The sequence below is a fragment of the Eptatretus burgeri genome, chromosome 17 (genome assembly GCF_056783735.1).
Source record: "Eptatretus burgeri isolate ZD-2024b chromosome 17, Ebu_testis_v1, whole genome shotgun sequence".
Lineage (NCBI taxonomy): Eukaryota > Metazoa > Chordata > Myxini > Myxiniformes > Myxinidae > Eptatretus > Eptatretus burgeri.
This window is the reverse complement of record NC_140977.1, coordinates 27473765-27498185: the sequence shown is the minus strand read 5'-3', so window position 1 is coordinate 27498185 and position 24421 is coordinate 27473765. Positions and strand designations below refer to the sequence as shown.

The 24421-nt window shown below is 47.8% G+C and overlaps 1 protein-coding gene across 1 annotated transcript in view; it reads left to right on the top strand.

Annotated features, from left to right (window-relative positions):
• The first annotated feature begins 1896 nt into the window (after nucleotides 1–1896).
• The window catches only part of LOC147009616 (ADP-ribosylation factor-binding protein GGA1-like), a 35790-nt gene continuing 13265 nt past the window's right edge, over nucleotides 1897–24421 (top strand). Inside the window, exons 1-8 of the mRNA XM_085862985.1 lie at nucleotides 1897–2047; nucleotides 8692–8776; nucleotides 11297–11372; nucleotides 13571–13669; nucleotides 15189–15312; nucleotides 16132–16244; nucleotides 16445–16525; nucleotides 16722–16859. Of these exons, the coding sequence (XP_085719111.1) occupies nucleotides 1999–2047; nucleotides 8692–8776; nucleotides 11297–11372; nucleotides 13571–13669; nucleotides 15189–15312; nucleotides 16132–16244; nucleotides 16445–16525; nucleotides 16722–16859 (765 nt within the window). The 5' untranslated portion in view covers nucleotides 1897–1998. The remainder of the gene's footprint in view (nucleotides 2048–8691; nucleotides 8777–11296; nucleotides 11373–13570; nucleotides 13670–15188; nucleotides 15313–16131; nucleotides 16245–16444; nucleotides 16526–16721; nucleotides 16860–24421) is intronic.

Here is a 24421-nt window from a genome sequence, read left to right as displayed (position 1 = left end):
TTTGTTTTTATTTTTGTATCCCTTGTCGAGGCTCGTGTGAGAGCTAACACACAACACACAGCAAAGGGGGGCATGAGACAAGAGGGGCGGGAGTGGGAAGGACAAGCAGTGGGGGACAGAGACATTAGGAGATTTGTGGAAGGGAGAGGGATGGGGTGGGGGACACAGGGTATACAAGATGGATATCACAGGGACTTTCAGGAAGGAAAGCAGGGAATTTGAAGGAGGTGGGTTTGGGATGGATTCGCGGGGGTAGAAAAGATTGAGGATATGGATGGGGGATGATAAGAGGTGGTTGTGAACAGCTGATTTGAAGGGCTGGAAGGAAGTATGGGATTGAACGGAGTGAGGGAGTTTATTCCAAAGTCGGGGAAAAAGAGGAATGAAAGATGGAAGGTGAACAGTGATTCGTGATTTTGATAGCTTTACCAAGAAGGGGTTGTTGAGGGACTTTAAGCACCCTGCGGAAATATGGTGGGGACAGAGTGGGGGGGGGGGAGGCGTGAGACTGGAGAGGAGATGGTAGAAGACAGAAAGATCACCGACCTGCTTGCGGTGAGAGAGTGAGAGGCCCAAAGACTCAGCCTCATCACGGGAGATACCAATTATCCGAAATGCCTTGGTTTCCACAGTGTAAAGCCGAGAAAGGTGGGAGGCAGGAGCACCAGCCCAGAGGTGAGAGCAGTACCCCCATCAGGCTGCGGACAAAAGCTTTGTATGTGGTCAGGAGCTCAGGTGGGCTGAGGAAGGACTTTGCAGGACGGAGGATTTCCAGTCGATGACTGGCTTTGGAGGCCAGGTTGGAAATGTGGTTTTCCCAGGAAAGATCATGGCAGATTGTGAGACCCAGAAGCTTGAAAGAAAGGACTTCTTCAAGAGGATTGTTGAGAAACCAGATGGGGGGGGGGGCGGGTCCAAATGGTCCTTTTGGAGAGACATAGTGAGAGTGTGAGATTTGTCAGGATTAATCATTTGAATCCAGCATTTCGGAAAACATGCGTGGTGAGGTGTTTCCTTGGCACCTGTGTCCACCTTCGGTTTAAGATAACGAACACCTGTCCTGTTGCATAGACGAGCATGAATTGTCGTGTCAGCCTTGTTACGTTGACCAGGTGTATTAATCGAGTTGAAAATCAACGAATCAAACTGTGATGTAACGTCACTGGGGTCATTGGGGTTGTAACAACGCTTGTGTTGCTGTTCCATGATACGTGTGTAATATGTCGTGCACCGGCATGGGGAATACTGTGAGCCATCATGTTTATCTCGTTATTCCAACTTCCTGCAATGGAAGGTTACTAAGCTATATCTCTGGCCTTGTTCGGTGCTGTTTCCCTTGTCAACCAAAATGGCGCCTGAAACTGTATCAGAGTTACTGAAACCCCTCTATTCGTTTTTGAAGACCCACAAACGGTTGAAGGTGTCCAGTGAGGTACGGATAGAGCGTGCACATACTCATGTGAAGCACAACATCTCGAACATGGTCCAAAAATAGTGTGCATCAAATTTTTAAATAGAGCAACAAAAAAAAGTGTGGATAAATAGATAGAGCTAAAAAATAGTGGTATATATAGATTCGAGGAACGTTCGTGCCGACCGAAAAAGCACTCCTGTGCTTAATTACAATTGTTGACGGTCATTATTTTTGTTCATAATTATATACTTTTTAATTCAAAAACTGGAATGTTAAATTTATTCTGTCTGTTAACTGTGTCCTGGTATCGATAACTAGAGTTTTAATTAAGGAGTATAGAAATATATCGTTTGCTCGGTTGAGGCTTTATTTTATTTCTCCTGATAAATCTGTTGAATTCGAAGCTAACATCATTTTAATAGCAATATCAAAGCAAACCCAGCTCGATTGGATATTTCAGTAATTATTTGCTATTCGACGGGTGATTACACATCTTAGACAGATCAGACAAGACACGACGAGTAACTTCCTCAAACAAGTATCGCGAGAATTAATCACACGTAGTTGGGGCGGGTCAGGTGATTATGGCGGTGGCTGGAGGTTCCGAAACGAAAGGACTCGAACTATCTCTAAGTAAGCCGGACATCCTGTCCGAGTGTTCTCTTCACTTTCATTACGTTTCATCATGAAACTGTCACCTTGTGTTGTTCAAGCCCGCTGTGCCGTTTTCCGTGTGGAATCGTAAATCCGTTATTATTGAACTTTGTCTTTATGGTTCGGAAATCCGTCACGTTTGGAAAGGCATTTGTCCGGGTTTTTTTGTAAAGGCCGAGATTTCAACGTTTGGGAAACACGAAGTATTTATTCATTGTTTTCGTAAATTTGAGTAGAAAGTGGAATCTCTGTGTCCCTGTCGATCTCCCAACCGTGCGGGCTCGCGGGCCTCCCATCCGTGCGGGCTCGCGGGCCCCCCAACCGTGCGGGCCGCCCAACCGTGCGGGCTCGCGGGCCCCCCAACCGTGCGGGCCTCCCAACCGTGCGGGCTCGCGGGCCCCCCAACCGTGCGGGCCTCCCAACCGTGCGGGCTCGCGGGCCCCCCAACCGTGCGGGCCTCCCAACCGTGCGGGCTCGCGGGCCCCCCAACCGTGCGGGCCTCCCAACCGTGCGGGCTCGCGGGCCCCCCAACCGTGCGGGCCTCCCAACCGTGCGGGCTCGCGGGCCCCCCAACCGTGCGGGCCTCCCAACCGTGCGGGCTCGCGGCCCCCCCAACCGTGCGGGCCCCCCAACCGTGCGGGCCCCCCAACCGTGCGGGCCTCCCAACCGTGCGGGCCTCCCAACCGTGCGGGCCTCCCAACCGTGCGGGCCTCCCAACCGTGCGGGCTGCCCAACCGTGCGGGCTGCCCAACCGTGCGGGCTGCCCAACCGTGCGGGCTGCCCAACCGTGCGGGCTCGCGTCCTCCCAACCGTGCGGGCTCGCGTCCTCCCAACCATGCGGGCTCGCGTCCTCCCAACCATGCCGGCTCGCGGGCCTCCCAACCGTGCGGGCTGCCCAACCGTGCGGGCTGCCCAACCGTGCGGGCTGCCCAACCGTGCGGGCTCGCGTCCTCCCAACCGTGCGGGCTCGCGTCCTCCCAACCATGCCGGCTCGCGGGCCTCCCAACCGTGTGGGCTGCCCAACCATGCCGGCTCGCGGGCCTCCCAACCGTGCGGGCTGCCCAACCATGCGGGCTGCCCAACCATGCGGGCTGCCCAACCATGCGGGCTGCCCAACCGTGCGGGCTGCCCAACCATGCGGGCTGCCCAACCGTGCGGGCTGCCCAACCATGCGAGCTCGCGGGCCTCCCAACCGTGTGGGCTGCCCAACCATGCGGGCTCGCGGGCCTCCCAACCGTGCGGGCTGCCCAACCATGCGGGCTGCCCAACCATGCGGGCTCGCGGGCCTCCCAACCGTGCGGGCTGCCCAACCATGCGGGCTGCCCAACCATGCGGGCCTCCCAACCGTGCGGGCTGCCCAACCATGCGGGCTGCCCAACCATGCGGGCCTCCCAACCGTGCGGGCGCACCTTTGGTGGAGTCTGCGGGCCTACGGGGAAGGGCGTGGTGGTGTGGGAGTGGTCGGAGTGGTCATCGTATCTGCAAGGGATATAAGGTGTGCGCGCCGCTTGAGGCGTCGTAGTAATGCTGGAGTCGTCCGGCTCGTGAGTGTGCTAATACGCAATAAAGGAGAGCCACGAGCAGAGTACGCTCGCGCTCGTGCTTGTGCACCACAGCCCGGCCCGAGTGTTCCTCCGCATCGTGTCTGCCTGCTAAGCATCTTCCATTTCAGTACATTACAGTTGGCTGACGAGGATCTTCGGATCGGCGTGTGCAGAGGGCGGCAAGTAACCCGGGCGGTTCCAAGCTACGGAGCCAAGGGTCTCACCAGCACGAGCATGGCAGAAGGTCGGGGCACGGCACACGGACGCGTACCCGTGTTCGGGGGAGATGAGTTCGAGTTGTTTTCTGAACAGTTAGGTTGCTACTTTCGGGCGAATGATGTAGAGGATGAAGAGAAACGCAAGGCGATCTTGCTCGCCTCGCTATCAACGGAGCACTACCGGCTGCTGAGTGATTTGGTGGCTCCAAATAGGCCCAGTGATGATGTGCTATCCTTTCAAGACATCGTGGCGAAAATGAAGACCCACTTGGCACCAGAGAAGTCGTTACATCTCGCGCGGTTCCAGTTCGATCATCTCGCTAAGGGTGGCGAGGAGCGCGTTGCAGACTTCGTAGCACGAGTGAAGCATTCGGCTGTGCCGTGCAAATTCACGACAGAGGAGCGTCCGGCACGGCTCGAGATCGTTTTATTTCTGGTCTGCGAGACGCAAAGATGGTAGCAGCCATACTGCGGTTGACCGACATCACATTCGACTCGGCGGTCGCGACTGCTTCGTCTGTCGAGCAGACACTCACGGATGTCCACGCCATTGCTGGCCAGGACGTAATGAGTAGCTCCAGCTGGGGCATGGCGGCTAATCCCGAGGTCCACGCAGTGACCGCACAAGTGCTGCAGGTCACGCAGCCCGGAGTTCGCGCGATGGCTCAAGTGCCGCAGGGACGAGGGCGCGCGCCGCAGCACGGTCGCACCGGGAGTGAAGGGGCACCGCAGCACGGTCGCACCGGGAGCGAAGGGGCACCGCAGCACGGTCGCACCTGGAGCGAAGGGGCTTTCCGCGGCTGCTGGGGGTGTGGGGGTCCACACCTGCGACAAATGTGCCCGTATAAGAACACCGTGTGTTTGCATTGTCACAAGGTGGGACATTTGAAGCGTGTGTGTCGGATGGCGGGGGCCTCCGTTGGGGTCTTGGATGACGAGGTGCGGGAGGACCCCAGTGACCTGGAGATCGACCTGCAACCGGGGCATGACTATGCCGGCGAGCCGGAGCAGGAGATGCAACCACGGTTGAGTCTGTTTTCCATTGGTTCGGAGATGACGACGCCTTTCACGGTTGAGGTCGAAGTAAATGGCCAACTGACTGTGTTTTGCGTGGATACCGGGGCGGCAGTGTCGGTCATGGGTGAGCAGGCGGCTCGTGGTCTTCGCGGTATTCGCCTGGTCAAGACGGCCTTGTCGTTATACACGTACACCGGTGAAGCGATTGCACCGCTTGCGAGGGCCGACGTCTCAGTGCGCTACCGAGATCGACGCGCCCGGCTCTCGGTGTTCGTTGTACGAGGGGAGGGCCCCCCCCCTTTTGGGTCGGGACTGGCTGGCGCACCTCGGACTGGATCTCCGGTTCGTACCTCCAGATGTGCCAGTGCTCTCTTCGAGGCCTTCGTCGAGTACCGAGGGCGAGGCTCTGGCGGCGGGGCCGCGTCGATGCAGCGGGAGCGACCGTTCGTTGCTGCCGGCGGCAGTGATGTGCGGTTCGGGAGCGGCGAGAGCCGTATCAGCTCTCGCGATGAGTTCCCGCGCTTCGCTCGTGATGAGTTCCCGCGCTTCGGCAGTGTTCATGAGGCAATGCGCGTCGGTGTTGTTCAGGCAGCTTCAACAGGTGGCGGTGAGCCCGTGGCGCTAAAGGGAGTCGCGAGTCGCAACATCGAGTCGACGACCAAGAAACGGACTCGTGATGTGGGTTGTGGGTTGTTGTTCATGGCATATGTGTTTTTCCTTGCTCTAATGATGCAGTTTAACGTTGTTGAAATAAATTCCAGCAGTTCTCGTGTGAAAGTGGATTTGGCGGAGATCAGTCAATGGAGTTTGTATTATGATCAATGTGATGTGGGGGCGAATAAAGAAGGTTTATTGGCCTCCAGTTGCCCCAGGCCGCAGGTAGTTGCTTTGTCATGTGCTGGGGGTTTATCAAAAGACCGCGCTGTACGGAAAAGTGAGTTTGCAATACTTCGAGTGATGTTCGTAGTGATTTATAACGAGCCTGTGAGTGAAGTGTGGTTTAAATGGAGTTTCTCCCGTCTAGCTGCCGTGTGGGTCTCGGAGGTCGACTCGGAACCAAGACTGGTGCTCTGGTCGGCGTTACCCCCACCTCTGGTTGCGAGCGCAGCTCTTTGTGTTCGCTCAAGGCCGTTTGGACGGGCGTTGGCGTCTCAACTGTTTGTGGTGCGTGAGTTGTTTTGGAGCATTAAATGCGTGCAGCCAGCGGCGCTGTTCAGTGCCCCCGGCCAAGGTCGATCAAGGCTGGCGCCACGGCTTCCAGACAGCGGGCTTCTGGCCTCGGAATGTTTATCTACGTCGGGTCTGCCTGGGGGGAGTGGGCCGGAGGCGTTTGATGGTGCCGGGGGAGGTTGGCTCGAAAGATCGCCACGACCTCGGCGAGGGCCATGTCAGCATGAGCCGCCTGGGGGCGTTTCCGCAGGGTAGGGCTGCTGTGTTTTTTTTTCGCCTTGCGGCTTCATATCGATAACACGGCCAGAGTTTGGGAGGTGCTGTGTCTTCGTAATCTGGTCGGGGCAGCTCCATTAACCCACTTTCACGCATTATATGATGTGGTGTGCTATTATACTTCGCTGTTTTCGTTTTATTTCCATGATTATTATACCGAAGTCCTTCGTGTTCTTTATGCTTCTTTAATAATCATAGTTTTTGGGGGGAGGAGTGTGGTGGAGTCTGCGGGCCTACGGGGAAGGGCGTGGTGGTGTGGGAGTGGTCGGAGTGGTCATCGTATCTGCAAGGGATATAAGGTGTGCGTGCCGCTTGAGGCGTCGTAGTAATGCTGGAGTCGTCCGGCTCGTGAGTGTGCTAATACGCAATACAGGAGAGCCACGAGCAGAGTACGCTCGTGCTTGTGCACCACAGCCTGGCCCGACTGTTCCTCCGCATCGTGTCTGCCTGCTAAGCATCTTCCATTTCAGTACATTACAGCACCTTCCTCCCAACCGTGCGGGCGCACGTGCCTCCCAACCGGGCGGGCTCGCCAGCCTCCCAACCGGGTGGGCTCGCGGGCCTCCCAACCGGGCGGGCTCGCGGGCCTCCCAACCCGGCGGGCTCGCGGGCCTCCCAACCGGGCGGGCTCGCGGGCCTCCCAACCGGGCGGGCTCGCGGGCCTCCCAACCGGGCGGGCTCGCGGGCCTCCCAACCGGGCGGGCTCGCGGGCCTCCCAACCGGGCGGGCTCGCGGGCCTCCCAACCGGGCGGGCTCGCGGGCCTCCCAAACGTGCGGGCTCGCGGGCCGCCCAACCGTGCGGGCTCGCGGGCCGCCCAACCGTGCGGGCTCGCGGGCCTCCCATCCGTGCGGGCCTCCCATCCGTGCGGGCTCGCGGGCCTCCCATCCGTGCGGGCTCGCGGGCCTTCCATCCGTGCGGGCTCGCGGGCCGCCCAACCGTGCGGGCGCACACGCCTCCCAACCGGGCGGGCTCGCGGGCCTCCCAACCGGGCGGGCTCGTGGGCCTCCCAACCGGGCGGGCTCGCGGGCCTCCCAACCGGGCGGGCTCGCGGGCCTCCCAACCGGGCGGGCTCGCGAGCCTCCCAACCGGGCGGGCTCGCGGGCCTCCCAACCGGGCGGGCTCGCGGGCCTCCCAACCGGGCGGGCTCGCGGGCCTCCCAACCGGGCGGGCTCGCGGGCCTCCCAACCGGGCGGGCTCGTTGTCCTCCCAACCGGGCGGGCTCCCGGGCCGGCCCACCGTGCGGGCTCGTGATCCTCTCAACCGTGCGGGCTCGCCGCTCTCCCAACCGTGTGGGCTCGTGGGCCTCCCTTCCGTGCGGGCTCGCGGGCCGCCCAACCGTGCGGGCTCGTGGGCCTCCCAACCGTGCGAGCTCGCGGGCCTCCCAACCGTGCGGGCTCCCAGTGTTCTGAGCCATAAAGTACCATTGTCAAACTTATTCCTCCTTTTTTTGGTTTCTGTTTTGTTTTTTTCCCCGCCTATGGAATCAACTGCAACATTCTCTTCAATCTCGTTCTTCCCTCAACGTGTTCAAGACAGCTGTTCACCCCAATCTCAAATCATCCCCAATCCAAAGCCATGATCCTTTCCACCCTCACGACCCCACCCCCAGGCCACCTCCTTCCAAATTCCCAGTTTTTCTTTGTTGAGAATTTGTTTATGTATCTATCTTGTCGACCCTGTGCGTTATACCCGACCCTTCTTGCCTCCCCACACCCCTTGTTTGCTCAAGTGTCCCTCAGTATTGTCCGTCAACTCTGCTGTTCATCTCTATCTCTCTCTGTCTCTCTGCCTCTCTTTCCATCCCCCCTTTCCCCCAGTGTTCTAGCTCTTCTACGAGCCTTGGATCTGCATACAAACAAGCTATTAGTCCTCCCATACTTGTGTTGTTTTAGTATGTGTATATCCTGGAGGCATCACTGTATATTTAGCCAGGAGCCTGGTCTGAAAGGTCTACTATTGCAGAAATGTTGAAAAAAGCCTTTCTTTTTTTATTTTTTATTTTTTTGTTTTCCACTCTTCATGCCGTGCTCTCAAAAATGTCATGTTTACCTGTGCACTGATTCCTCAAGGTACTGCAACCTCACTATTTACATCGTCGTCGGTAACGACAATATTTTACATTTTATCCTGTCCCAGAAAGACTGGGAGTGCTGATCCTGGACAAATGGCTTGTTATTTTTTTTTCACTTCTTTGTGTTTTCAGTGTTGTGTTAAGTTGAGACATTAAAGCTAAAATGTGAACTCTTTCATTCATTTTGTACCTGCACACCAGTTTATATACGAGGTTAATTGAGCCGGATCCTAAAAAGGACGACACCAACACGATCAACGTTCATCGCATTTCTATGTTTGAGCATGTTGATGCCGCTTAAAGATCCCTTTCTGATCAATCTGCAGATAAGGCCACCAATCCTCTCAACAATGCGGAAGAATGGGAGGAAATCCAAAGGTTTTGCAGTGAAGTTAACAAAGAACTTGAAGGGTGAGTTCTCCCACATTTGTTACATGTACAGATATTTGAGCGGGCCATTGACAAAGAACTCGAGTTTCCTTCTCGTGAATCGTTTGTCAACTTGACAAAATGTGCCGAATGATTTTCCTGTTCGTTCGTTTAATTCATTCTCTCTTGTTTTATCTTTATAATTTTTACAAGATCACCTCCCTGTAAGATGATTGAGTTGGGTAGGGTTGATAGGGGTGGAATATGTTGTGGGTAGGGATGGGGGATGACAGATGAGACGGTAGTACACAACTCGCTGGAAGCCCTGGACTGCGGAGTGGGATGAACGGTCTCAAAAGCCGGTTCCACATGTGGGAGAGAAGAGGAACAAAAGATTTAAGGTATTAAGGTGTGACACAAGTCAAAACCTGTATTTTTGGAGTTTCACCTGAAGGGGATTAGAGGAGTTATAAATACAGCACAGTATAATAATAGTTTTGTTTTATTATCAAACACGAAAGAAAAAGGGCTGAACACTGAAGATATTTGGTTTACAAGAAATGACTAATAAAACAAGTACATAAATATGAATGGACATCAAATTTACAAACTTTGATTATAAAAACAAAGTTCATGGAACACCTTACCCCTCGCAGTCTTGAGAAAAAGGACGTGGGAAGGATCTTTTAAACTCCTGCTTGGTGTTTCCGAGCACGATCTATATTCCTTATGAATCCACATACTCCCCAATGCTGAGAACGTGGGTGTAAAATGGTGTAATATTTTTGTTTCGTACTGCTAAACTGGAGGTTTTTTTGGAAGTGTCAAGAAGGTGATTTTGTTCTCGTGTTCATGGATACAATTCATTTGAAATAAGATAAAAGTTTAAAGCATTGCAGAAATTACATCGCCCCCCCCCCGGAAGTTTACCGCCGTTGATGCACCTTCTTTTACACCACCTTTTTTGACACGTTCCATGAGTTCATTGTACTTCTTGTTTGTGTCCATTATGATGTCCTGAAAAACATTTTCCTGTTTGACTGCCAGGCAGACAGACACCAAAAAATTACCTCACTCCTCTCTGTGTCTGCGTGCTTGGGAAGCGATGCCGTGCAATTTTCCAAATTCAGAACCAAAGTGTCGCTAAACTGCAGATTCATGTCTTTTACCTCATTATTCAGGGTCATTCATCAATGTGTGTGCGCCATCCCTCGGATGGACGTTAAACGCGCGTCCCATGTACCAGCATTTGTTGGTGAACGTTAAAGGTTCCATGGTGTCCTTCGCGAAGAGAAGGCGAACTATTGTTGGCACCATGAACAACAAAAAAAATATATATTCCCCAAACCAGCAGAGGGCACCGCATCAGCGGCACAGCCGTGCCGTCAGCCAATGATGATACACCGCGGCCTCGTGCTGCATATGAATAAAGAAGAAGAACCTCTCTTCCATGAGCTTCAGTGTTCGGAAAATAAGAACTATGCAAGAAACCTCAAACAGAAGAATAGTTTTTCTTGATTTTCCTCCTGATTGAAATTGCTGGTTAAACATATGTGCTCAGTGTTTGTAAATCATGTCCTCAGCATATTTCCTTGAGTATTGATGATGATTTTTCCATCCCCGTATCCTCGAGCGAGTGCGTATCTGACCGAGATTTGATTTGGGATATCTTCCCGACGGTTGCATCATCAGTGAGGCGTGGCTGTGCCGCCGATGCGCTGCCTTTGTGCTTTCGGTCAAGTGTTGATTGTAAACACGATGGCCGACTCTTTTGAGAGGCGCGGGTCTCTGACGCCAGGCAAATATCAGCGAACGAGGCAATCAGTCCTGGTGTTTCAACAGCTTGCCCTTGCCAAGCCTTCGGTCGAACAATTCGTCTGAAGATGCGTCTTTTCTGCTTTGCTTCGTTCGAAAAGCAGCTCTTCTTTTCCCGACCGATGTGTAGCTGCTGTGAGATGAAATGCACCGAAGGATTGTGTTTTACAAAGCGCAATGTTGCCTGGTGGGTTGGTTAGTTGGCCCTTCTGTTTTTGCTTTTTGGAGAGGGACAGTATTGGGTGTGAAGTACTACATTGACTGCAGTGTGGGACGCATTTCTATTTTGGCGAACTTGCATGATCTGTTTGTGCCACTACATCTGGCTTTGTCCTTTTCCCCCTTTTGCGTCTTTCATTTTGGAAATTGTTCTTTTCGACATAATGTGGGCCTGGCAGGATGAGCCGTCCAGCCTGCTTCTGAATCTCGACCCAGATACAAACTGTCATCCTGGTGTTTCGTACGACGGGCGAGGTATCAATGTGTGCGCCGTCCCTCGGACGGCCGTTAAACTGGGCGTCCCGTCTGCCGGCATTAGTTGGTGGATGTGAAATGTCCCACGGTATCCTACATGAATAGTTGGCAAGCTATTGCCGGCACTCTGTCCAACTTCCAAGTTCCTGCTCTAATCTACAGCAGGCACAGTATCAGCAGCACAGCCACGTTCCCAGCAATGATGCAACCAGCAGTTAGACTGCATAGTAAATGAATGAATGACATGATGTGCATCTTCCACCCCCTCCACAGACCTCAGTACGCCACACGGTTGCTCAGCCATAAGATCCAGTCTCCACAGGAGTGGGAAGCAATGCAGGGCCTTACGGTAAAACTGCATCATGTGTACTTCAACATTTTGTTTGCCATTATTTATTTTTTTGTTTCCAGTAATGTCATTTTATTGTTGGGGGGGAAAGTGTGGGGGAGAGGGTGGTGGGAACCCATCTTCGAATGAAACAATTCTGTCGATCAGTTTACATTCCACCAATTAAAATGGAAGGATCGATTTCACCATTGACGACAAGGTGTCATTGGGGCCTGATATGTCGGTCGATCAATTGAAAGATATTTGAAAATAAATTTTTGGTAAAGAACAAAACAAGTAATAATTTTCTCGTGTTTTAACTGTTTTGCTCTACATCTAGTCTTTCTTTAGCATAAGCTTACTTTTAAACATGCAGAGCATTAGCTTTGCTGATTACCTCTCATTTCCACGCTCAGCCGCTAATAACGTCGTCGCCCATGTGCGCAATCGTAAAAACCAGGCATGAGACATTTCTGTGTAAATAAGCTCTATATTCAAGTAACCGCTTGGTAATACATTACGATAAGTGTTGTGATGCATTCATTATCCCACGCTTTTTGAAAAAAAGAATTAAAAAAAAACCGAGGGGGGGGTCTGTCTGTCATGTCTTTTGAAGTGTCTGTCTGTCATGCCATCTCCTAAACGGTTGTGCAGAAATTGACCAAAATTGGTAGTTATGATCACTACATGGCGTGACAATGTAAGAGCAGCATCATTTTTGGACCCTGCCTTCTGTGGCCCAATGGTAGGGTCAAAAATTCAAATACCAAAAAATGCAATTACTGGCACATTTCTAAACATTTTCAAACGAAACTTTGTGTATGAAATAAACATTGGGGACGTATGAAATGTGTAACAATTTTTTGCATTTGACCCGCGGTTGAGTCGGGTGGACGGAGACTTAGGACACAGGGGTCGAAACAGGGGGAAAAAATGTTCACTAAAAATTTGGTGTTGATAATTTGGTATTAATATAACTTTTATGCCATCTTTCAAATTTGCTTTTTGTGGGAAGCGTGGGGATTTGCAATGGTGTGCCATCGACTTCGGTTCAGTTACCCTCACCAAAGAGAGGGTTTTGCATTTGTGTCTGTTTTTCTGTCTTTGTCTTTGTTTGTCCTCACAGAATGTGAGTGTGTATGAATTACATTCGATCCTTAACCACTGAACCCTCAGCTCCTTATACTTTCGGCTCCCCCACCCTGGGTTCCCTGGAGAAAAATCTGGCTGCCCACATATATAGAGGTTTGAATTACGGCAGATAAACCAGCCACTCGGGTACATGGAGGTTTGAATAGCGGCGGATTAAACGAGCCGCTCGGGTATATGGAGGTTTGAATAACGGTGGATTAAACCAGCCGCTCGGGTATATGGAGGTTTGAATAACGGCGGATTAAACCAGCCGCTCGGGTATATGGAGGTTTGAATTACGGCAGATAAACCAGCCACTCGGGTACATGGAGGTTTGAATAGCGGCGGATTAAACGAGCCGCTCGGGTATATGGAGGTTTGAATTACGGCAGATAAACCAGCCACTCGGGTACATGGAGGTTTGAATAACGGCGGATTAAACCAGCCACTCGGGTACATGGAGGTTTGAATAGCGGCGGATTAAACGAGCCGCTCGGGTATATGGAGGTTTGAATAACGGCGGATTAAACCAGCCGCTCGGGTATATGGAGGTTTGAATAGCAGCCGATTAAACCAGTCGCTCAGGTATATGGAGGTTTGAATAGCAGCCGATAAACCGGCTGCTAGGGTATATGGAGGTTTGAATAGCGGCTGATAAACCAACCGCTCGGGTATATGGAGGTTTGAATAGCCGCTGGTGGAACGGCCGCTGGGGTTAAAAGGGTTAAGAACTCTAAGACTCTTCAGGACCCTGAAAATCCTTTAGACCCTTTGCAACTCCAAGACTATGAAGACCCCTAAAACCCTTTCGACGCTTAAAAGCCTTTGGACCCTGAAAACCGTTTGAAGCCCTGAGAACTCGAAAACCCTCGAGAACCCTCACACCTTTGTAATACCCTTTAGATTACCAAGACCCTTTGGACTACCTTTTGCCTTCAATATCCCTAAATACCGTTTGGACTCCGAACTGTATTTGTATTTTTTTTTGGTCCTAAAATAGCATACCCACAGGTTGTGAATGTAATTAATTTGCTTTTGAAGGATGTTTTCGGTCATTGCTTGCCGCTGGACCTACTTACTGTGTGTAGGTACTGGAGGTGTGCATGAGGAACTGTGGCGCACGATTTCACGCTGAGGTTGGGAAGTATCGCTTTTTGAATGAACTCATCAAGGTTCTCTCGCCAAAGGTTTGCCAACCATTTGCACTTTCATAGTGGTTGTAAATATTGTCAGGAGTGTCATTGTCACTCGTGTGGTGTGTGACTACTTTACTATACATCGCTAATTCTCGCATTGACTGTAATCTGTATACCCTGGCAAGGTTGTGCATTGTTGGATGTTCATTCTTATTGACTTGTATTATGAGAAGCAAGGGGCATGATGTTAGCCAGCGTTTTAAAGGCCCTGTCACACCTTGACGATTTAGCCAGCGTATGCCGACGTATGAAAAATTTGTCTAAAACGCTGGCACACGTCGAATACGTTATGGGTAAGTTTTGTATACGTTGAGAGCATGCTGAAGCACGCTGGCATACGTCGTAGTACGCCGAGCTCGTCGACAAATTTTAAGCATGCTCAAAATTTTTCGACATATGCCAGCGTATGACTCGCACGTTCCGCATACGCTGGCCATAAGTTGTAGGCACCATATGCGATCGTTGACACACGTCGACACACGTTACTTGTAAGTAACTAATAAGTTGAAACACGTCGAGGTAATGTTTAGTGTACCCGAAACTTATTTGTAACCTATGAGTAACGTGCTTTGAACCAGTGCTGGATTAACCATTAGGCAGACAAGGCATGTGCCTTACGGCCAGCCAAAAATTTGGGCCAAAAATTATTTTCACATTAAATATTTGTCTTTTTTTTGTATTAAGTATTTTGTTCTTGAATCAGTTCATCTTTTGTCTGGGGTCCATTTCCATGAGCCCGAGATCTAATTTAAAATTTTCAGGCCATTCTCTAAAATTTTAAAATGTGCCTTAGGGCCAGCCGAGACTTAATCCGGCACTGCTTTGAACCTATGTGTAACGTATCTCCAACGCATATTGACGTATATCTCCAACGCAACGCATATTGAGGTAGGTAGACATATTTGACGTCTTCCGGACGACCACAAAACTTACTGAACGTGTTTCTAACTTACAGCTACCGTATAATGATGTATTGGCAGCATTTAGGGGAATTGGTATATAAAAATGGGGTTCACAGGAGTGACCCGTCAGTGTTCCAGACGCCATGATTTTTTTTTCTTCGGCATGATGGTGATATTGGCACTTCGATTTCTAGTGCGGTTATGATTTAAATCGTTGAGCGGCAGCCTTTTTAATAGGCTACGCCACATGATCGTCGGTGATACGCTGCCGCGCTATGCATAAGTTTAACTATCGTTGGGCATAGGTTGTGAATGCCGACAACACACTAACCATTCATTGGTATATGTTATCTATAAGTTATCAAAACGTTCGGTGTACGTTACTAATACGTTATTCATACGTCTAACTCATTATGAGTACGCCCAAAACTGAAAAAAAACATCAATAGTTCAGCGTACGCCAGCGTTTTACATACATTTTGATACGTTGCCATATGCTGGCTAAAACGTCAAGGTGTGACAGGGCCCTAACATCAGTTTTGCCACATTTATGCCTTGAGGCTGCTGCAACAAGACAAAAGTTTAAACCAATTTTTTTTTCCCTGCAGTACCTCGGTGCCCGGTCCACTGCCAAGGTAAAAAACAAAATTGTGGAGTTGATGTACAGTTGGACAGTCGGCATTGCCAACGAGACGAAGATTCAGGACGCTTACAAAATGCTGAAAAGGCAAGGTAGGTGGCCCTTATTGTACCCTTGTTGCACTGATAGGAAATTTTGTGCAATATATATTTCGGCGGAAAGGTCAATACACCCCCCTCCCCCCCCCCCCCGGAAGTCCAGTCCTCGACTGGTTGTATTCAGAATCGACTTACCTATGGTTTAAGATGTAATTAATCTGTAGCTTGTTTTGAATGATGACAAAGTTGTTGAAAAACTGTTTGCATTCCAAATTTTATCAGAAAGGTCGTCCCGGAACGGCACTCGATAGATCGCATGCCCCCGCCAGGCTGAACAGTTTGTGGGGGGGTTTTGCCCACTGTTAAGCTGGATGTGGATCCAGACCTTAACCAAAATCTTGTCACCTAACCAACTCACCCACCAAGTTTTATCATAACCCGTCCATACCGTTTTGAGATATCATGCTATACTGTATATCATTTTTCGTCCTATCAATGGCGAAGAATCACTTTAAAAATATATTTCATTCTCATGTTCGTATAACGATCCAAATCTTCACCAAAACCGAATTGATTCGTCATTGTCATACATCCAATATGTCCACCAAATTTCGTCCGAATCTGTCCATAACTTTTTGAAATATCCTGCTCAGTCAGACAAAAAACCTCTGTCCACCTACCACGGCGGAGGTAAAAATGGGAAAATTCACCAATTGGACGTCTGCTTGACATCAGCGTCTGCACCGAAAAATACGGTAACTTGGAAAGCCTCCAAAAACGAGTTCTCAAAAAAAAAAATAAACAGATAGAGGGAAGATATACTTTGGGTTCAGTGGTAATCATGTATTATCATTGTGCTCAAATGTTTACCAGGGGTCATCCAACAAGATCCGAAGTTACCAGACGACAACCAGGGCTACTTTTTGCCTCCACCACCACCACCCCGGCCAAGCAACCCACTTTTTGAGGATGAAGAAAAGTCAAAGGTGTCAAACAAGTCTGAATATTATTTTTATTTTTCATCCTTCCCCACTCCCCCCAGACTTCTCTCATTGTATCATCTCGTCATGACCTCTAGAACTGAATCTTGCGTGACCTTTGTACAATGTTTCAAGATGACATTGCATACATATTTGCACTTCTCATTCCTCCATGTAACCTATGCTTGTTCTCTCCACTTCCGCAGCTTCTGTCGAGGCTACTGAAAAGCGGTCACCCAGACGATCTTGACGCGGCCAATCGTCTTATCAAGACCATGGTCAAAGAGGTGGGAGTTTTCTCTCTCTCTCGCTCTCGCTCTCGCTCTCTCTCGCTCTCTCTCTCTCGTCAGACGTGAGCTCAATACCATTGTGGCTTCTTGGGATGTTGATTGAGCTTATTTGTTTTGAGTAAAGTGTTTTCTGTTGTTGTCATGATTTGTGCTATTATTGCTATCCTTATCAGAGTGGCGCCGTGGCATGCAGGACCAGACGCGTATGGAGAAGATCACGAAGCGCATCGGAGCTCTCAAGAGTGTGGAGGAGTGCACACACACTTTGTCTGAAATGGTGGCCAGGCATAGGCACGTCAAAGCCACCACCGAGGAATTTGATTCCATGAAGGTCTCTCGTTTGTGTTCATTGACATTTATGGTTGAAGCTCCTTTTGTTAAAATAATGCAGACATTATTGATTGTCGTGGTTCGATACTCGCTTCATTCTTCCGCTCAAAGTCTGCCTCAAATTGTGTACATTTGGCTCTTCTATGAACTTTGGTATTGGTAGAAAAAGATTGGCTTTCATTCTGGGATTTGGCTTCAGCACAATCTGCGACAAACTCCTTACCTCATTGTTATTACTGTTAATATGCATTTCTTTCATCTCCTGGTGTCTTGGCTCAAATATAATTTAATGTATTAGCATTGGTTTCTTTAGGTACCCCTACATTTGATAAATGATTCCAACTTCCTTAACATAACATTACCATCATCATCATCATCATCAACATAAACATGCTGTTTTCATTCCAGTGCATGGCAAAGGCCTCCTTCACGTTGCATTTGTGGTATTCGCATAATCGTGACTTTTGGCTCAGAATTTTCAGCAGGAATTTATAGGCAGGTTCAGGCTGTTGGTGATAACTTGCTTGTCCTTCGCAAACCATGGGTTCTTCAGCATCCACCAAAAAGCAGTGATAGCAGTCGGGTCCTATGTGTGGCGCACATTGATTCCTCACCCTGCATCCAAAAAAAACGATCTACACAAAATACCACACAATGACTGAGAATATGTTTTTAGAAATTTTTACAAATTAATTTGAAATGAAAAGCTGAAATTTCTTGTGTCAATAAGCATTCAAGCTATCTTCTTCTTGTGTATGGCAGCTTGGCTGCCGGGTTGCTATCATTTTGTTGGAGCGCGACTGTACCGCTGATGCCGTGCCCCTCTATCAGTGCACTGGTATTCATTTTGTTGACCTCAGAAGGTTTACAGGCTGAGTCAGCCCCACCTGGTGTTAATTAAGCAGACAACAGGGCTCGAAATAAGGACACGAAGATCCCGAGCCAACCAACAGGGCAACACCAGGCTATACAAGCCATGTTGTGTTGTGACACCCCAAATTGAGCTCAGGTGCATCCAATTTCCTTTGATTGTCCTTGAGATGTCTCAACAACTTGATTTGAGTCCATCTGTTGCCAATTCAATTGATTGGACACAATGTAGAAAGAAACACACCATTCTATATAAGGTCCCACAGTTGACAGTGCATGTCAGCAGAAACTCTACCATGAAGTCCATGGAACTGTCAGTAGAACTCTGAGATCGAATTGTGAGGAGGCATATATCTGGGAAAGGGTATAAAACAATTTCTCGTGTTGAAAGTTCCCAAGAGCACAGTGAGCTCCATCATTAGGAAATGGAAAGAATATGGAATGACTCAGACTCTTCCTAAAACTGGCCATCCAACCAAACTGAGTAACTGGGCAACAAGGACCTTGGTCAGGGAGGTCCCCAAGAACCCAATGACCAATCTGACAGAACTACAGAGTTCCTTGTCTGAGATGGGAGAACCTGCTGAAAGGACAACAATCTCTGCAGCAATTCACAGGTCTCGGCTCTATGGGAGAGTGGCCAGACGGAAGCCACTCCTGAGAAAAAGGCACATGACAGCACGCCTGAAGTTTTTGAAAAGGCACGTGAAAGACTGAGAGCATGAAGCAAAATATTTTGTGGTCTGATGAGGTGAAAATTGAACTCTTTGGCCTGAATGCAAAGCACAACGTCTGGTGAAAACTGAGCACAGCTCATCACCCATCAAACACAATCCCTACCGTGAAGCATGGTGGGGTGGAGGCAGGGGCAGCATCATGCTATGGGATGCTTTTCAGCGGCAGCGATTGGGAGACTTGTAAGGCTAGAGGGAACAATGAATAGAGCCAAATGCAAGCAAATCCTTGAGAACCTGCTTCAGAGTGCAAAAGACCTGAGACTGCGGTGAAGATTTATGTTCCAACAGGGCAATGACCCCAAGCAGCAGGACAATGAATGGCTTCAGAACGTGAAAGTCCTTGAGTGACCCAGCCAAGCCCAGACTTGAATCCCATTGATAATAATCTCTGGAAAGACTTGAAGATTGCTCTTCACTGACGCTCCTCATCAAAGTTGACAGAGCTTGAGCAAATGTGCAAGAAAGAATTGGGAGAAACTCCCCAAATCCAGATGTGTAAAACTGGTACAGACATACCCAAGAAGACTCGAAGCTGTAATCGCTGGCAAGCTGCTTCTCCAAGGTATTGACTCAGTGGATTGAATAGTTCTTGACGCAATACATTTCAGCTTTTTATTTTTAATTAATTTGTAAAAATTTCTAAAAACAACTTTTCACATTCTCATTATGGGGTGTATTGTGCAGGTCGGTGACAATTTTTTTTTTATTCAATCCATCTTAAATTTTGCCTGAAACACAACAAAATGTGACAAAGCTCAACCGGTGTGAATACTTTCTGAAGGCATGATATGCGTGTGCGTGTTTGCGTGTGTGTATGTATATATGTGATTTTTTTGTTTGTTTGTTTGTTTACATTGTTGATTATGCAAAAATTACTTTTGTTTTGCATGTTTTCAGCTAATGCGGTAAATTCTTGGAACATAACTACCGCGTTAAACATGTAATTACTGTTTATGATTCTCAAAGTGGGAATAATGAAACGCACCCTGCCACCCATGGCACCACCCTAACATGGTGGTGAGTACTATAACTACTTGGCAGGTGGGAATTAAAATTAATGTTTGTTTGTTCGTTTTTTTACTTTTTTTTTCACCTGAATCTCAAAATTAAAGTTTAAGCTTGGAAAAATTGGTAGTTTTCAGGTAAAAGCAGATTTTGGGTTTGGTGATTTGTGGCTGGTTACCTGCATTGAGCTTTGCTCGACATTATCATTGTGATTAATTCATATAATGGTGGCAGTTAGCCTACGTTGTTCTGTGATGTTGTGCATGAGTAAGCTAAGTTAATATTGGGTTAAATAAATTTGTTTAAGTTCAATAATTTTATGCAATTCTTAAAAAAAAAAATTTTTTTATTATAAGCAAATTGTTTTATCAGATGCATGTAATCTACATTGTATCAGTCATCAGCCCCATTCGATCATTGGCCTACCTGCTCTCTAATTATCAGCATCGGTATCAGCATCGGCCCTTGAAAAACCCACATCGGTCGACCTCTAACACACGCATGCGCACACACATGCACGCACACGTCACGGGAATTCATATATATTGAACTGCAGGGCTTATGGGAAATCAGCTCCTCTCCAGGAATGTATCCAACTCAACCGCCAGGTGCGAAAAGTTCCTTGCAGCAAGCAGCAGCTTGCTTGCACCAGAAACTGTTGGCTGCAGTCACTCTTCTGTCCTTGTGCTCGTCCTGACGAGCTTGTCCAGGTCCTCCTCGGTTTACTACTCTGTGTGGGAGTCCAACAGCTCCACAACCTCACTTGACTCTGCGTTGTTGAACCCCTCACCACCCACATTGCGTGCTACTTGCACAATGTGCTCCACCTTTGCATTTACCATGGAGAAGCCCCCAAATTTGTTGACCAACTCTTTCCACAGCTTTTTCCAGCAGGCATTAAGAGTTGCTTGCTTCAGCTCATCTCAGAATTCCTTTATCAAAATTATGGCATCAGCGATATTAAACCTCCTCCAGTACTATTACCATCAGCAATGCGTTGAGCTCCATTGCATCCAGGATGTTGCGGAATGTTCGCTGGGTGTAGTAATGCTTGAAGGTGGCGATAACACCCTGGTCAAGAGGTTGGAGCAGGGAAGTGGTGTTAGGTGGCAGAAATACTACCTCGGTGTTCAAGTGCTTCTGGGTACCCAGGTACATTGTCAAAATCAGCAGCACTTTGAAGGCCAGGTTCTTTGATGTTGAGTACCTCTCCACCTCAGACAAAACAATTGTTGAACCAGTCCAAGAACAAGGCAACAGTAACCCAGGCCTTGGAGTTGGAACTCCAAAGTACAGGCAGCTTCTTGAGTGCTCATGGATTCTTGGAGCAGTGCAAGAGCATAGACTTCACCACACAGTCTCCAGAAGCATTGGAATGGAGAAGCTTAAGCCTGTCCTTGGCTGCCTTAAACCCAGGAGCAGCACGCTCATCCTTCAAGATAAAGGTCCAGCTCTGCATCTCTTGTAGAACGAGGAAGTCTCATCGGCGTCAAACAGTTGCTCAGGCAGATATCCCTTCTCCTTTATAATATTCTTAAGCTCAGCTGGGAAGTTGGCAGCTGCTTCAGGGTCAACAGAGGCAGCTTCCCCAGTCATCTTCACATTGTGCAGATTGTAAAACTATATATATATATATATATATATATATATATACATATATATATATATATATATATATATATTTATATATATATATATATATATATATATATATATATATATATATATATATATATATATATATATATATATATATATATATATATATATATATATATATGAAGACCACAAGGGGAAAACCAGAGATGTCACTTTTTATAAATTTCAGGGTTATTGCACCTGCCAATAGATGGCAACATAAGGTTTCCTCTCACAATATTACTTTAACAAATAACCAGAGGTGTCACATAATTTATATGGTATAAAGTTTAGCCGTGCAATGAAAAAACAAGTGTTGTCAAAGCTGAACAAGTAGAAACCCAGAGTTGTCAGTACTTTACTCCTGGTTATCTCCCTTTCATTCATGTTAACTGTTCCACCATAATATTCAGAGTTGAGAAACTAAAAAATGAAAGGTTGTAAAATTTTCACAGCATAAACTATGAGCACCACAATGGCCTATTTGGTTATATCATGGGCTCCGTAGTTGGTGCATATCGTGGTTCAAGCCTGGTCAAACCATTATTATGACTTCTATGGGACCCACGCCGTGGCTTAATGGTTAGCGCGTCTGAGTACCCATCCTCATTCGATGTACCCACCACCCAATCAACCTGCTTAGGTATATGAGGGAGTCACATGAGGTGACTTTGGCTCTCGCGGGGGTGGTTTATCCTTGGTTTCCTCCCGGTTTTCCATCATATTAAGTAGTACGGAGTAAGAAATGGAGAATCCGTCGTCATATAAGCGAAATACCCTTGAGTATGGCGTTGAACACCAATCAAACAAAAAAACAATGACCGTTTAATGTTGAAAAAATAATCTGTGATCATCAACGTCATGTAATGTATGCTAATAACCAACAAGCATGAATTTGCTACACATCCTGGGTTAAAATTGCATGGCAACTATTAAACAAGGGAATAACCAGTGATGTCAGTTTGCAACATTGATTCATTCTTTGCTCTTAAATTAAATAACACAGAAGCTTGGCAAATGCTACATGCTTAATTTGATCGGCCAATGATCACTCTTCCTTTTACTGGAAAAGAAATCTCTATGACAGTTATTAAACAGTCCACCAAAGTCTTGAAACTGTTTTTCAGTTTCTTCAAAATTGACTTATCCTGAAATCTCTGGTTTTCCCCTTGTGGTCTTCATATATATATGTGTGTATATGTATATATATATATATGTATATATATATATATATATATATATGTATATATATATATATATATATATATATGTATATATATATATATATATATATATATATATATATATATATATATATATATATATATATATATATATATATATATTAGCCTGGTGTTGGCGCAGTGGTTAGGGCAGCGGCTTGGGATCCAAAAGGTCCTGAGTTCAAGCCCCGTTGGGCCACTGAATTAATACACCAGGGGGTTGAGTCAGCCTGTCATCCTTCCGAGGTCGGCGAAATGAGTACCAGTATACTGGGCCGGTGTATACCCTGGTTAAAATAGGTGTACCATATCCCTGTGTCGTAAGAGGCGACCAGGGTTGCGTCAGGAAGGGCATCCGGCGTAAAACATGTGCCAAATCACAATGCGGATCATACGGATGATCCGCTGTGGCGACCCCTAACGGGAGCAGCCGAAAGAAGATATATATATATATATGTACTTTAATATGGATACAAACAAACACAACATAATAGTGACCGAAGCTTTTCGTGCTGCACTCTTCAGGGTAAAAATCGCAGCAAGTGAAGAAGGAAGTGAAGGTGCATGCTTTATACGCAGGTCTCAATAAGGTAGACGCTGATTGGTTGAACCGTAATGACGTCACAGTTAATCTGAACGCCCATTGGTCGGCTCATCATCTTCACCTCGAGCTCCCATTGGCTGGAGCAGAGTTCGTCGATTATAATTACCTTTGAATTCTGCGAAAGGTTATGTTTTGGTCGGCGTGTATTTATTTATTTATTTATTTATTTATTTGTAATCTTGTGATTCGTATAACTCAAAAAGTATAAAACCGAATTGCATGAAATTTGGTGGGATGATTGGTTATTAGCCAGGAAGCATTCGATTAGATTTTGGGATCGTTCAGGTCAAAGGTCAAGGTCACGAAAAGGTCAAAATCGTCTTTTTACGATAACACGGTCAATTTTTATTCAATTTGCATGCAACTAACGCCAAAATGTTTAGAATTCAACGCCTCATCTTGTGATATGCAATATGACACAATGACGCCCATACTCTTGTTACCGGTTAGGGGTCAAAGGTCAGGGGGGTCACGACCTTGAAAAATATGCGGTTTTTGTCATAACGCGGTCAATTCTTGTCCACTTTACATGAACCCAGCACCAAAATGTTCAGAATTTAATGCCCAATCTTGTGACACAATGACATCATAACACATGTCACCGGTTGGGGTAAAATGTCGGGGGGGTGGGGTCACGCCCTTGAAAAATATGTGGTTTTCGGCATAACTCGGTCAATTCTTATTCGATTTGCATGAAACCAGCATCAAACGAGATTACCTTCTCTTGTTGAAACGTTGTATTCACCGAGCTTGCGAGTGAAGACTCGCCAAAACGACGTGAGTTGATTGTTGTTTAGTCCGTAGCCCCCGAAAGTCGGGATGGGGGGGGTCATGACATTATAGATATGTGGTTTGTGTCATAAGACCATTCATATGAAACCAGTTCCCCACACTCGTACCAAGAACAAAAAAAGTAGTGGCGGCGAAGGTATGCCCTCTTTGAGTGCCCGTTCTAGTTGATGTTTGCAACCGCATCCTGGAGAGAGGGGGATGGGTTTCCCCAAAGGTCCATTCACCATTTCTTACAGTACTTCCCTTGATCTTTCCATGCTGAAAGAGACACAGAGATCGTATAAATTCCTTTTGACCACATAGTATTGGATCGGTGGTAAGGATGAAGGTTGCTTCCAATATACATAAATGAAATGAGCTCCGACCTCGGCTCAATATCCTGAACATATCTACATTGTACTGGTCTGCACAGATAGGGTTGGCAACCAGGTGCTGTGCAATGGCAGGTGAAGCAGGTATAGTGGCCGAGAGTTGCTGGATATTTCTACATGTTCGCACTGGTTTTGTTCTGACCCTCACAATCTTTCTTCGAATCGCCAAGGGGACGTGTTGTTTGATCCGATCAGCCAATCTTAGTGTTGTGTGGCCCACGTACCGAGCTTCACATCGGCACTTGAACTCATAAATAACATTGCTGGTTTGTGAGGTGGGTCGCACATCCTTGTTGACTGACGTCAGCAAACGCTGAGAGGTA